Source organism: Centropristis striata, chromosome 14, assembly GCF_030273125.1.
Source record: "Centropristis striata isolate RG_2023a ecotype Rhode Island chromosome 14, C.striata_1.0, whole genome shotgun sequence".
NCBI classification, from domain to species: domain Eukaryota; kingdom Metazoa; phylum Chordata; class Actinopteri; order Perciformes; family Serranidae; genus Centropristis; species Centropristis striata.
The window spans coordinates 34,677,801-34,691,469 of record NC_081530.1 but is presented as its reverse complement, the minus strand read 5'-3'; the positions used below and the strand labels follow the sequence as shown (position 1 = coordinate 34,691,469).

Here is a 13,669-nt window from a genome sequence, read left to right as displayed (position 1 = left end):
GTGTCTTTTTTGGTGTTTTTTTAGTATTTTTTTTGTCTTTGTATGTCTTTTTTTGTGATTTTACTTCTTTTTGTGTCTTTTTTTGGTCATTTTGCGTCTTTTTACATCTTCTTTTGGTCACAAAATGACCAAAAAAGAAACAAAAAAGACGCAAAAAGACAAAAAAAGACACAAAAAGACCAAAAAAAGAAACAAAAAAGACACAAAATGACCAAAAAAAGAAACAAAATGACCAAAAAAAAGAAACAAAAGACACAAAATGACCAAAAAAAGAAACAAAAAAGACACAAAATGACAAAAAAAAGAAACAAAAAATACACAAAAAAGACAGAAAAAAGTCACAAAATGACCAAAAAAATAAACAAAATCACACAAAAAAGACACAAAATAACCAAAAAAAAAAAGAAACAAAAGACGTAAAATCACCAAAATAAGACATACAAAGACAAAAACACCAAAAAAAAACCAAAAGGTTTTATTTAATCTTGGTAAGAACCAAATAATCATCAGGTCACTCTGCTCGGGCCAGTTCATCACTGCTGGCAGCTTTAATTTATCTGGTTATAAGAGTTAATTCATTATTTTAAGTGTTCAACATGCTTATTTCTAGATTTAATAATCTTAATTTAAGAAATCTTGTCAAGGTAAATTATCTGTCCATGCAGCAAGATCATTTCCCTCAGATTTACTGTTTTATCTGGTTTTAGACTAAACACCTTTTTTTACAGTGTGCTGCAGGATTAAAACTTTCTTTAGAGTTTTATCACAGAAACACAGTGAAACCAAACTGCTTCAGTTAACTCAGACTCTTTCTCCACAGTGCTTTGGACTAACTGACCTTTTATACAGATAAACCATCTGTTGGGCTCTTTATGGTCCCATTAAAGCTGTTGACAGAGACGCTAATGGAGCTCTTTGTGTCCATTTGGCCGGTTCCTCTGATAACAGCTGAACTCTAACATGTGCCTCACACAGAAATGTAAGAAATAAAAATCATCGTCCATCGTCCCTGCTCCTGTCTGTGATTGGCCTCCTGCATGTTTTTTCTCTGGCGAGGAGGCGGGGTCAGACCGGAGGGGCGTCGTCCAACTCCTCCTCTGATTGGTTGTCAGATTTGAGGTCAGCGAACGGAGAAGGAGGCTCCTCCTCCTCCGCTGGACTGAGATCAGAGTCGGCTACAGAAGGAGGCCTCACTGAGGAGAGAAATACACACATTAGACAGTCAAATTAGCAGGTCGCACATTAGCCGGTCACATTAGCAGGTCACATAAGCCGTTCACATTAGCAGGTCGCACATTAGCCGGTCACATTAGCAGGTCACATAAGCCGTTCACATTAGCAGGTCGCACATTAGCCGGTCACATTAGCAGGTCACAAAAGCCGTTCACATTAGCAGGTCGCACATTAGCCGGTCACATTAGCAGGTCACATAAGCCGTTCACATTAGCAGGTCGCACATTAGCCGGTCACATTAGCAGGTCATGTTAGCAGGTAACGTTAGCTGGGTGCATATTAGCAGGTCACAATAGCAGATCACATTAGCCAGTCACGTTAGCTGGGTGCATATTAGCAGGTCGCACATTAGCAGGTCGCGTTAGCCGGTCACATTAGACAGTCACATTAGCCGGCCACACATTAGCCGGCCACACATTAGCAGGTCACATTAGCAGGTCGCATTAGCAGGTCACATTAGCAGGTCACATTAGCCAGTCACGTTAGCTGGGTGCATATTAGCAGGTCGCACATTAGCTGGTCACATTAGCAGGTCGCTTTAGCAGGTTGCGTTAGCCGGTCACATTAGACAGTCACATTAGCCGGTCACACATTAGTCGGTCACATTAGCAGGTCACATTAGCAGGTCGCATTAGTCGGTCACATTAGCCGGTCACATTAGCAGGTCGCACATTAGCCGGTTACATTAGCTGGTCACATTAGCCGGTCACCTACTGTAACCATGAGTATTTATTTATTGTGTAGACACAATAAATAAAGGGGGTAGACATTCTGAAATATTATTCTGGCTACATTAGGAAGATGCAGAGACTCAGACAGGTCGGGGTGAGACAGACAGGACGGGGTGAGACAGACAGGACGGGGTGAGACAGACAGGTCGGGGTGAGACAGACAGGACTGATGAGACAGACAGGTCGGGGTGAGACAGACAGGACTGATGAGACAGACAGGACGGGGTGAGACAGACAGGTCGGGGTGAGACAGACAGGACGGGGTGAGACAGACAGGACGGGGTGAGACAGACAGGTCGGGGTGAGACAGACAGGACGGGGTGAGACAGACCGTCTGCGGGGAGTGACTTGGTTCTCTCCCGGTTGTCCTCAGCAGCAGCAGGAGGACTTGAACTCTTCAGAGACGACCACTGTCTTCCCCCGACGCCGGGCTCTCCCACCGGACCGGGGGCCTCGAACGCATCACCGTCAGCTGGAAGCTCCACTGGAGGGAAAGAAGGAAAGAAAGAAAGAAAGAAGAAAGAAAACTTTAATAATTCACCCAAAACAGACAGACAGATCATTTTAAACAGACAACCATCAACAGTTTGTCTCCTCTCATTAAATATGTTTGTTCCTTCATGAGACCTGAGATTAGATGAGACAGTAGGCAATAAAACAACACAAAATAGTGCATTCATTAGAAGAAACACAAGTATATATGTTCAGATCTTTAGTTTCTAAGATTTACTTAATAAAAAAAAGAATGAGTGCGACTCTTTAAGACTGACTGAATGCACAAAATACAAATAATTACAAAGTTTTAGGTTCCTGGGTGATAAAAGGACATATATATATATATATATATATATATATATATATTTAGTCAGTGAGCAGTTAGTGTGTAATAAACCCTGCTAACATGTGGAAATGACCTTTTCTTCCTGTCTCTTTGATTTTAAAAACACACTGTTTTGCAGCACAATCTGAAAATACAACTTGGCTTTTTGATTATACAGAAGAAAAGCTGTTTTAAGGGAAACCACAGAGTCCCTGTGAGTCTTTAATTACACAAGTGGAGTGATAAAGTCCAGAATGAGAGCACCCGCTGACACTTGGACAGGTCAAGTACAGGCTAGCAGCTTTAGCTTCACATCATCATGTGTGGAGGCGACAGATCTGCCCTGGAAGCCTTCATTAAACACGCTGTCACCTGATAAACACACACTTATATTTACAGCCAGCTGACTCATCAACAGAAGAACATGGGAGAGGGCAACCCAGGCCGCATGTCCTCTTTAATTAACCGTTTACTTCCATCCAAGCTGGAGATATATGCATATTCATTGTTTTTGCTTTTTCTCTTTTCACCCTAATGCATGGGTCTCAAACTCGCGGCCCGCGGGCCAATTGCGGCCCTTGTGACGATATTTTGTGGCCCCACCCTGATATGAAAGTTTAATGTGAGTTTTTTATGAATGGAACTTTACCGTGTTGTTTGTGGAAGGTCCATTTAATTACTTTGGGTAATTTTGTGTCTTTGTGTCATTACAAAAAGGCTCCAGAGGGATTTAGAGACTCTGGAGGTGACGGATGGTTTTAGATCGATTGTGCTTGGAAGAAAAGATTAAACATGGGAGACGCAACTGTGCAGCTGATCATAAACAAACCATCATGGCTAATTATGCACAGCGTCTCCGCTGATCATAAACATTGTGATGGTGAATTAACCGGCATCACTAACTGTGCACAGAGTGTCCGGTGCTTGTTGTAAACAAACAGAGATCGCTAAGTGAACACCTCCTGAAGCAGCGGCACATACACACTGTACTGCTACAGAGCTAACTGTTAGCCTGTTAGCACATACACACTGTACTGCTACAGAGCTAACTGTTAGCCTGTTAGCACATACACACTGTACTGCTACAGAGCTAACTGTTTGCCTGTTAGCACATACACACTGTACTGCTACAGAGCTAACTGTTAGCCTGTTAGCACATACACACTGTACTGCTACAGAGCTAACTGTTAGCCTGTTAGCACATACACACTGTACTGCTACAGAGCTAACTGTTAGCCTGTTAGCACATACACACTGTACTGCTACAGAGCTAACTGTTAGCCTGTTAGCAATATGCAGACTGGACGCTAAGGGGTTAACATCCCCTCTGGCTCTGTAGCTGGAAGAGACTGCTGCAGGAGGACTGTGCCGCTTCGAGTGTTCTTACTCTTCTTAAGGAGCCACCGACCCCGCGGCTCAATTTCAATGTGTTCAATAGAAGTCTGGTCTATTCTTTACCTAAATGTTAGTACAGTTAGACTGTATGGCATGCATCTTAATAGCATTTTACAAATTGAATATGTGTTAACACAACATTCAATAACAGTGAAAGAAAACTGTCATTTTGGAACAAGCTTTGTCCACTTGATGTTTTGCCTCGCTATATTTGCGTTTTTTGATTCTGTGTCTGCATTTTTCCTTAGCTTCCTAACCAAAGGGAAAGAATGAAAAGAAAAGAGAAAATGAGTTTCTGCAAAACCAAGACACCAGCAGACTTCTAGAGGGTCGGACTTGATGATTTAGAGGGTTACTTTAGTAGGAGTGCATGCATTGTTTATTTTTAGGAAAATCCTGCATATGACATCTTTAAAAACACCAGAGTGTCCCAAAATGTAGCACGTTTTAATAAGATACTACCAATTTAAGACCAGTTTTAGCCAAAACAGAGTTGTATAGTTCTTTGATTCTTTCCTTTGTGTTCTTTACTGTAATATTCCCACTATAAACCTCCTGTTGCTCCCTATTCTAACACAGTGCTTTGTTAATGAGGAGGCACCGACCGTCCAGAGGAGGAGGCGTCTCTGCAGGTTTACTGCTGCTCTCTCTCTCCTGCTCTGACGGCGCCCTCTTCAGGCGAGGAGCAGGAAGTGGAGCTCTGGATGGAGATTCAGCAGATTCATCTGAGAAACACATCAACAAAATGATTATTCATTCACTTTCAGGGCAAAAACTACAGCCTGTGGTAGTAGAGACATTCTCATGTCTGAGGTAACACTTTATAATAACCCTCATTTATAAATGGTAAACAGATTACATAGGTCATTTTGTGTCTTAATTTTAATAATGTTGTGTCTTTTTTGGTTATTCTGTGTCTTTTTTAATACTTTTGTCTTTTTTAGTAATTATGTGTCTTTTTTTTGGTCATGTTGTGTCTTTTTAAAATAATTTTGTGTCTTTTTAAAGTAATTTAGTTTTTTTTCTGTCATTTGTGTCATTTTTGGTCATTCTGTGTCTTTTTGGGTCATTTTGTGTCTTTTTTTAAATAATTTAGTTTTTTGGGGAATTCTATGAAATTTTTTGGTCATTTTGTGTCTTTTGTCATTTTGTGCATTTTTTTAAGTAATTTGCCGTTTTTTCAGTAATTTTGTGTCTTTTTTTGGTCATTTTGTGTCTTTTTTTAGTCATTTTGTGTCTTTTATTTGTAATTCTGTGTCTTTTTTGGTCATTTTGTGTCTTTTATTTGTAATTCTGTGTCTTTTTTGGTCATTTTGTGTCTTTTTTAAGTAATTTTGTGTCTCTTTTTGTTCATTTTGTGTCTTTTTTTGGTCATTTTGTGTCTTTTTTTTGGTCATTTTGTGTATTTTTTTGGTCATTTTGATACTGCCTCCAGTGGCCCCCAGGTAAATTTGAGTTTGAGACCCCTGCCATATTAAGTATGTTAATGATTTTGAAATGATTCATATACCTTTAAAAAATTGTTTTAAAACATTTAAAGATTAAATATGTATAACACTTTGTAAAGGATTAATAACTATTCTATAAACCATCGATAAACATCACTAAGTTGATTATTGTAGAGTGTTACCAAATCTGAAAGTTACTGCTACTACTGGTTTTCCTAGTGGTTTCTTACCGAAGCTGTAGGAGCTGTTGGGCCTGGGACTGGTTGGACTGGTTGGACTGGTTGGACTGGTTGGGCTGAGGGGCCCAGACGTTCGGGGCCCCAGAGGGGGTTTGGTGGCCTGGGGTGGGGGTGGTTTTGGCGTGACGCTGGGTGGTTTGGACCTGGGGACGGGTTCTGGTTTGGACTCTTCAGAGTCTGCTGGGACAACAGGATGGACGTCTGACTGGGCTGCAGGAAAACAACAGACACAGTCAGGAGTTGTGATGACAGGCACCATTAAAGTTTGTTTTGGAAGAACTACTGTGAGCTGTGAAATAATTCCTGATATTTATAATTAAACTGCAACATTTGGCCTTCTAAGTATGGCCAGGGAGTCCAACAGAGGCCCACAGGTAACAGGATATTACCAGGCGGCAACCTCCTGGTCTGAGCAGGGAGGCATACCAGGAAGTGCCTTAAGCTGCATTCAACCGAAAATACCAGCAGGGGTGCTAAGTTTGGCTGCAAAAGCATTTTGTTCCATTCATTTCAATGCAAAATGAGAAAACTTCTCACTTGATTTATTAGCTCAGAAATGTTTTTTAGGACAACACTATGGTCTCAATCACTAGTAAAAAATCTTCTTCAAGACAATCTGATGTTAATAGTGTAAATAATGGCCCCATTTAGAAGAAAATAGAAGATAAAGAATCGTATGATTTGGGGCGGGGCTACCTTTGATTGACAGGTCACTAACAAGGTGAGCCTTCATCAGGAGAGAAGCAGAACAATGCGTATCCACGGCAACGTGTCAATAAAGTTATATATAACGTTATATAGATAGAAAAGAGGACGTTTAGCGGTTTGGTCTCATAACTTTGACCCTTTCACTGTATTTTCACTTAATGACAGTTTATTTGAACGTTTTGTTCATTAAATGTCTTGTTCAGTGTTTGGTTGGACTAACAGACACTCCAAGGAGTCGCTGCTCAGTTTTCTGAGGTAAGTAACATACATTTTGTTTTTCTTTTTTGCTAGCCAAAACTAACATCCCAGTTAATGCTCCAGTTAATCCAGATATGGTCTGCTCCTTGTATCGGAAACAAGATGGAGATGAGTGTAATGCAGAACTCGATGCTTCCAACGGGCCACAAACCAACAAGACGTCACGCTCACTACGTACATTATTTATATACAGTCTATGGATATTACAGGAACTCACCTTTGTCTTCGTCCACCTTGTCCTGCAAGGATGACGACTCAGACTGCAAACAGAGAGACACAAAGTTCTTTATTGTCATAGAAACAACAACTCGTCCATCTCCCTCCAAAAAAGAAGGCTAGGTGAGGTTACCGCTAGGTGAGGTTACCACTAGGTGAGGTTACCACTAGGTGAGGTTACCGCTAGGTGAGGTTACCGCTAGATGACGTTACCTGTGTATACTGCAGGAGGGATGTTACACATGTCCTTATTCTTGCGATACAGCCTTTATTTTTAAATTTTTCTATAGTGATTTTTTATTTAAATAAATGAATAAACGTTTAATGTAGCCCTTATTTTGTTGTTTTTTGTCACACTTATGAATTTAATGCTGACTCATCTATATTTAACACATTAGATTTATTACACCCCTTAAAATCAAGAGGGCTTCACGACCCACCATGGATCTTTGGCGCCCCCCAGGTCGGGCCCCCCCTGTTGGGAATCATTAGTCTAATTGATTAGTTAACTAATCATTGCAGCTTTAACAGGAACTGAAACACTCTCAGGTAAAACAATACCTCTAACTTATTGGCATGATTTTTGTATTAAATGCAGCTATAAAAGTTAACCCTTTATCAGCTCCACCCACCTTCTTTACAGCCATTCTCTCCTGTCTGGCCTTCATCTCCGCCAGCAGGTCCATGCCCATTATGGGGACCCCGATATGTCGGGGGATGTGGGGGTTCTCCTTCTTCTCCAGGTTCTCCTTATTCTCCCCATCCTCCTTCTCCACGTTATTCTCCTCCTCCTTACTCTCCTCCTCGGCAGGTTCGGCGGCCGTCGGGGACACTTCCATCTCAGAATCAGTGTTGTCCGAGGACGGAGCCCTGTGGAGCTCCGGGTGGGGCTCCACCACGGGGAGGGGGTTTTTGGGGGGCGGCGTGGGGGGTGTTGGCGTTGGTGTTTCCTCAGTCACTGGAGTGATGGAGGGAGAGGGTGAAGCAGCGATGGAGGAGGCGGGGGAGGGCGGAGTGATGCCGGCAGCTCCGTGGCTCTTCTCCGATCGGGACGTCCGGGACTTGATCAGGTTAAAGAACCCGCTCTTCCTGGATTCACGTTTCTTATCTGTTGGTTCCTGCGGGCTGGAGGACGGACCTTTCACTAAGGGAAGTCTAGAGAGGAGGAAAATAATAACAGAATTAGAAAACAATGTGATTTTATTCAGCCTCACAATCTTTTTTACAATGTGAGAAAGCATCGGGTTGCTTTTCTATGCAGATGACACACAACTGTACTTTGCTTCTAATTAAGCTTATTTTGGGGGATTATCTGTTTTAAGAGTTGGTTTGAACACAAATGATCATCAAAGAATGGACAGATAAACACTGAGAAGACTTGTTTGAGTTGTTTCAGTTTAAAGCTCGACTCCTACTTGAAGCTGAGTCGAATGACTTTCTTGTAGAAGAAGTCGTCCAGGCCCTCGTCCAGCTTTCCCATGGTGCTGTTCTGTTCTCCCTCCTGTGGCGCTGAGCTGCCGGTGGCTTTCCGCTGAATAGAAGCAGAGACGGAGAGACGAACATCAATTACATTTATAGACAACAGCAGCAGAATGAGCTGCAACATCTTTATTAGGAAAGTTTTGAGGTCATATGTAGATTCTAGAGATGGAAAATATGTAAATTTTGTCTTTTGGACAATTTCTTATCAATACTAAGGTGAAAATTACCACTACTGAAACAGATATTTTTCAATATTTGTATTAAAATGAAGCATACATAGGCCAAACATGAAAAGTACTATCATACAACTGAATGGCAGATAAACAATGATACATTTTTCTCAGTTAATTAAACCAGTAGTTTTCAACCTTTTTGAGTCGCGACCCCCAATTTAAAATGCATGTTGTCTGCGCCCCCCGCTCACTGAACAGAATCTCACACGCACTGTTCAGATCACCCAAAAAAGAAACAAAATTACTAAAAAAAAGACACAACATGACCAAAAAATGACACAAATGACCAAAAAAAGACACAAAATGACCAAAAAAACCCCAAAATGACCAAAAAAGATACAAAATGACCAAATGACACAAAATGACCAAAAAAGCACACAAAATGACTAAAAAAGTCACAAAATGACCAAAAAAAGACACAAAATGACAAAAAAAGACACAAAATGTCCAAAAAGGACACAAAATGACAAAAAAAAGACACAAAATGACAAAAAAAGACACAAATGACCAATAAAGACACAAATGACTTACAAAGACATGAAAAGGATTCAAAAATGGACAAAATAGCCAAAAGACTCCTTAGAGTTAATTAAACAATAATTCCATTTTTACGAGTTATCTTATGGCTGTTAATGTCAGAAAAGTTGGTTTTATTGTTAATAGATTAAGATTATATGTGTATGAATAAATGAAGCTGGTGCTGAGTCTGAACAGAAGACAAATAAATAAAAAGATGGAGGTTTCATTGATGATTTGTAAACCTACAGCTGGCCGGCTCGGTCTGGTCCTCTTCTTGGGTTTGGGGCGTTGTTTGGTGTGATGCTCCAGGAACTTGTGCTCCACTGGAGGCAGCTCACTCAGAACCACAGGCTTTGACTCCAGAGGAGTCGGAGGAGGGGGGAGGTCTCTGTAGTACGCTGACATTCTGTCCAACGGTTGGGACGCAGCAGGAGGAGGAGGAGGAGGAAGAGGAGGGTCCTCCACATGGATGGGAACCTCCTCCAGAGCTTTGTCCAGGTCAAACTCCATCTCTGTGGGACAAACATCAAGTTAAACCAACACAAGAAACTTCTTACTCGTCTGAAACCCAGGAAGAAAAACCTAGAATAAGATTTCTGAGTCGTAATTAATCTCGTCACGTCCTTCTGGCTGCCAAAAATCAAAAGATAATGGTTCTTAACTAATATGAGGCTGGACATGGAAATCGCACATTAGCCAGTCGCACATTAGCCAGTCACATTAGCCGGTCGCACATTAGCCGGTCACATTAGGCAGTCACACATTAGCCGGTCGCACATTAGCGTGTCGCACATTAACCGGTCGCACATTAGCGTGTCGCACATTAGCCGGTAGCACATTAGCCTGTTGCACATTAGCCTGTCGCACATTAGCCGGTCACATTAGCCGGTCACATTAGGCAGTCGCATATTAGCTGGTTGCACATTAGCCGGTTGCATATTAGCCGGTCGCATTAGCCCCTGGGTTATAAGGTGTGTTTATTTGTTATATTTTTCTATTTTACTTATTTTGTAATTTCATGTAAGCTGCTGCTCTGGCTTGCTTGAATTGCTCCTCGGGGATAAATAAAGTGATTCTCTGATTCCAAAGCTTTTGCAAACTCTTTTTCTTGAGTAACTGTAAAACCTAGCAACAGCAAACATCTGACTTTATAAATAACACTTGCCACAGATAAAACGTTTTTTTGTCAAGGTCCAAAACGCTTGTTTTAGAACAAAATGAAACATGGAATTTGACATAAAACCATCTACAGCAACATGCAAATAGAGACTATAATGAAAAAATTGTGCAGGAAAAAATGAAGTGCAGGACCAGGATGCTTAGAGAGACGTGAGATTAAATTAATTGTGTTTTTGCAGTAGCTGCTACCTGAAGTACCATTTAAAAACTTTATTTTCTGTGACTCACCAAACGCCACAGAGACGGGACGCAGCATCCGGACCAGAATACTCTTCCTCTTGGATTTAGGCGTCATCTAAAGAGCAAAAACAGGGTTTTATCTCAGTTATTTCAAGAGGAATGTGTTGGTTTTACAGCAGACATTTAACATATTTGTTTACACTATTCTTTTTTTTGTAAAAAGTGTAAAAGAGTTTGTGTTGTTGTGTATTTTCTTACGATGCAGGCGTCCAGGTCCCGCAGCCCGTGTTTCTGGTCCTGGTCCCGTCTTTGTTCCTTCTCCGGGTTCTCCGGCTGCAGAACGACCTCATCCAGGACCTCGGCCTCCAGCTGGGGCTCATGATGCACCAGAGGCTGACTCTTCCTCACCAGGTGGTCTCCCTGTAGAGAGACACAGGGAGGATGAATGGAAAGAAAAACAGACAAAAAGAAAGAAAAACAGAGTGAGAGAGAGAGGGAGGACACCAACCAGAGTGTGCTGTGAGCGGGACAGAGACTCCAGGATCTCATCCACGATGCGATCAGACAGAAACGAGGCCATGCTCAGCTTCACCTCACTGGTTCACAGAGAGAAAACAAAAAACATTTAAATGAATTAAGCCCAAGACTCCAAAGGGTTAATAGCTGTGTTTCCTTTCGGGGGAAGAGTGTCCACCAGGAAAGTCTGAGGCCACGCCCTCTCTAAAGTCTGAGGCCACGCCCTCTCTAAAGTCTGAGGCCACGTCCTCTCTAAAGTCTGAGGCCACGTCCTCTCTAAAGTCTGAGGCCACGCCCTCTCTGAAGCCTGAGGCCACGCCCTCTCTAAAGTCTCAGGCCACGCCCTCTCTGAAGCCTGAGGCCACGCCCCCTCTAAAGTCTCAGGCCACGCCCTCTCTAAAGTCTCAGGCCACGCCCTCTCTATAGCCTGAGACCACGCCCTCTCTAAAGTCTCAGGCCACGCCCTCTCTAAAGTCTCAGGCCACGCCCTCTCTAAAGTCTCAGGCCACGCCCTCTCTATTGTCTGAGGCCACGCCCTCTCTAAAGTCTCAGGCCATGCCCTCTCTATTGTCTGAGGCCACGCCCTCTCTAAAGTCTCAGGCCACGCCCTCTCTAACGTCTCAGGCCACGCCCCTCTCAAATGTCGCTCACTCTGCGTGTCTCAACTGCAAAAAGGCTCCAGAGGTATTTAGAGGAGGTACTCTGGAGGTGACGTTTGGTTTTAGATTGTCACAACGGATTAAACATGGGAGACGCAACTGTGGCCGCCGTCGCTAACTGATCATGGCTAATTATGCACAGCGTCTCCACTGATCATAAACATAGTGATGGTGAATTAACCGGCATCACTAACTGTGCACAGAGTGTCTGGTGCTTGTTGTAAACAAACAGAGATCGCTAAGTGAACACCTCCTGCAGCAGCAGCACATACACACTGTACTGCTACAGAGCTAACTGTTAGCCTGTTAGCACATACACACTGTACTGCTACAGAGCTAACTGTTAGCCTGTTAGCACATACACACTGTACTGCTACAGAGCTAACTGTTAGCCTGTTAGCACATACACACTGTACTGCTACAGAGCTAACTGTAGCTAACTGCCGGCTTGTAGGGGGGGTCTGAAAAGTCGCTAAATTTAGCAATAAAGTTGGGAGCGCTGCTTCGCCGGTGGGGGGTTATTATCGAGGTAGATAAGATGCTAGATAAGATCGGTTTGACAATCTCGCAAAAATAAGGAAATCGGTGCCGATCGATCGGTGCACCCCTACATTGAAGCACATGAAAGATATCCAAGGAAAAAACTTAACAACTCCAAAGCAAAAATAACCTGTAAACACACACACACACCTGATCTTGTTGATGATGTCGACCCCGGACTGCTCCAGCAGCGTGGCGCTGATGAAGCTGCGAGGAACCGTCATCCTGCCGGCTCCCGCCTTCAGCAGCTCCTGACGAAGGCTGCTCCTCTTCATCACATGAGGACACAGACTCTCAGCAGCGTCCACCATGGACTCCAGCATCGTCTGAGGGAGGACCGACGGGTTTAAACTTCACGTGGCAATAATCATCAATAATCAGAAGGATTGAAAGGATTCAGTACCTGCAGCTGCTGGTCCATGACGCGGGACACCTCTCCAGCCATCGACTCCAGTTTGTCCTGAATGGCTCCAACACAAACTCCACTGGACCCCCCACTCTTCAGGTGGTACAGGTTGGGCAGCAGCTGGAGGGAAAGAGAGACACAGCAGGTGTTTTCTTACTCAGGTAAGGTCAATTAAGGCAAATTAAAAAATAACCTACAGGAATGTTCACCCTCTAATTGGTGGCTGTTCCTAACCTACCAAGTTGTATCCAAAAAATGTAAATATTTTTTCGGTATGAAACACTGGATCAGTCGTGGAAAATGAGAGCTCTGTGATTTTTTTTTTTTTTTTAAAGTTGTAGCATTACTTGTTTGAGTTAATTTGCCTTAATTGACATTGCAGGACATCATTGTTACTATTGTGCGTGCAAAATGAGGCTGACCTCAGTTCAACATTTTGTGCCGTCGCTACAGACTGGCTAATGTGACTGGCTAATGCAACTGGCTAATGCGACCAGCTAATGCAACTGGCTAATGCGACCAGCTAATGTGACCGGCTAATGCGACCGGCTAATCCAACTGGCTAATGCGACCAGCTAATGTGACAGGCTAATGTGACCGGCTAATGTGACCAGCTAATGTGACAGGCTAATGTGACCGGCTAATGTGAGAGCTGGGTAATTTTTTTTAAAGTTGTAGCATTACGTGTTTGAGTTAATTTGCCTTAATTGACATTGCAGGCAATCATTGTTAATATTGTGCATGCACACTTCGCAGTGTTGCTGCTGAAATGACACATCGTGCAGCATTATTTGACAGTTTGCATGCAGAACGTTTTTATGTCTGAACGACCAAATGCTTGTTGCAAGACAGGAGCTGTTGTTATTGTCTGGAGACATTCAGTCAGGTTTAAGGACTGATTAACAGA

The 13,669-nt window shown here is 42.7% G+C and overlaps 1 protein-coding gene across 2 annotated transcripts in view; it reads right to left on the bottom strand.

The window, feature by feature from the left end:
* Positions 1 to 1,065: 1,065 nt before the first annotated feature.
* Positions 1,066 to 13,669, bottom strand: part of LOC131984793 (F-actin-uncapping protein LRRC16A) — a 52,050-nt gene continuing 39,446 nt past the window's right edge. For both annotated transcript variants that reach the window (XM_059349767.1, XM_059349768.1), the window contains 13 exons: positions 12,760 to 12,882; positions 12,507 to 12,682; positions 11,150 to 11,237; positions 10,900 to 11,061; positions 10,690 to 10,756; positions 9,529 to 9,794; positions 8,464 to 8,579; positions 7,681 to 8,203; positions 7,050 to 7,092; positions 5,858 to 6,076; positions 4,785 to 4,904; positions 2,296 to 2,448; positions 1,066 to 1,193 (listed from right to left, as the gene is read on the bottom strand). In XM_059349767.1, the coding sequence (XP_059205750.1) occupies positions 1,066 to 1,193; positions 2,296 to 2,448; positions 4,785 to 4,904; positions 5,858 to 6,076; positions 7,050 to 7,092; positions 7,681 to 8,203; positions 8,464 to 8,579; positions 9,529 to 9,794; positions 10,690 to 10,756; positions 10,900 to 11,061; positions 11,150 to 11,237; positions 12,507 to 12,682; positions 12,760 to 12,882 (2,184 nt within the window). The remainder of the gene's footprint in view (positions 1,194 to 2,295; positions 2,449 to 4,784; positions 4,905 to 5,857; positions 6,077 to 7,049; positions 7,093 to 7,680; positions 8,204 to 8,463; positions 8,580 to 9,528; positions 9,795 to 10,689; positions 10,757 to 10,899; positions 11,062 to 11,149; positions 11,238 to 12,506; positions 12,683 to 12,759; positions 12,883 to 13,669) is intronic.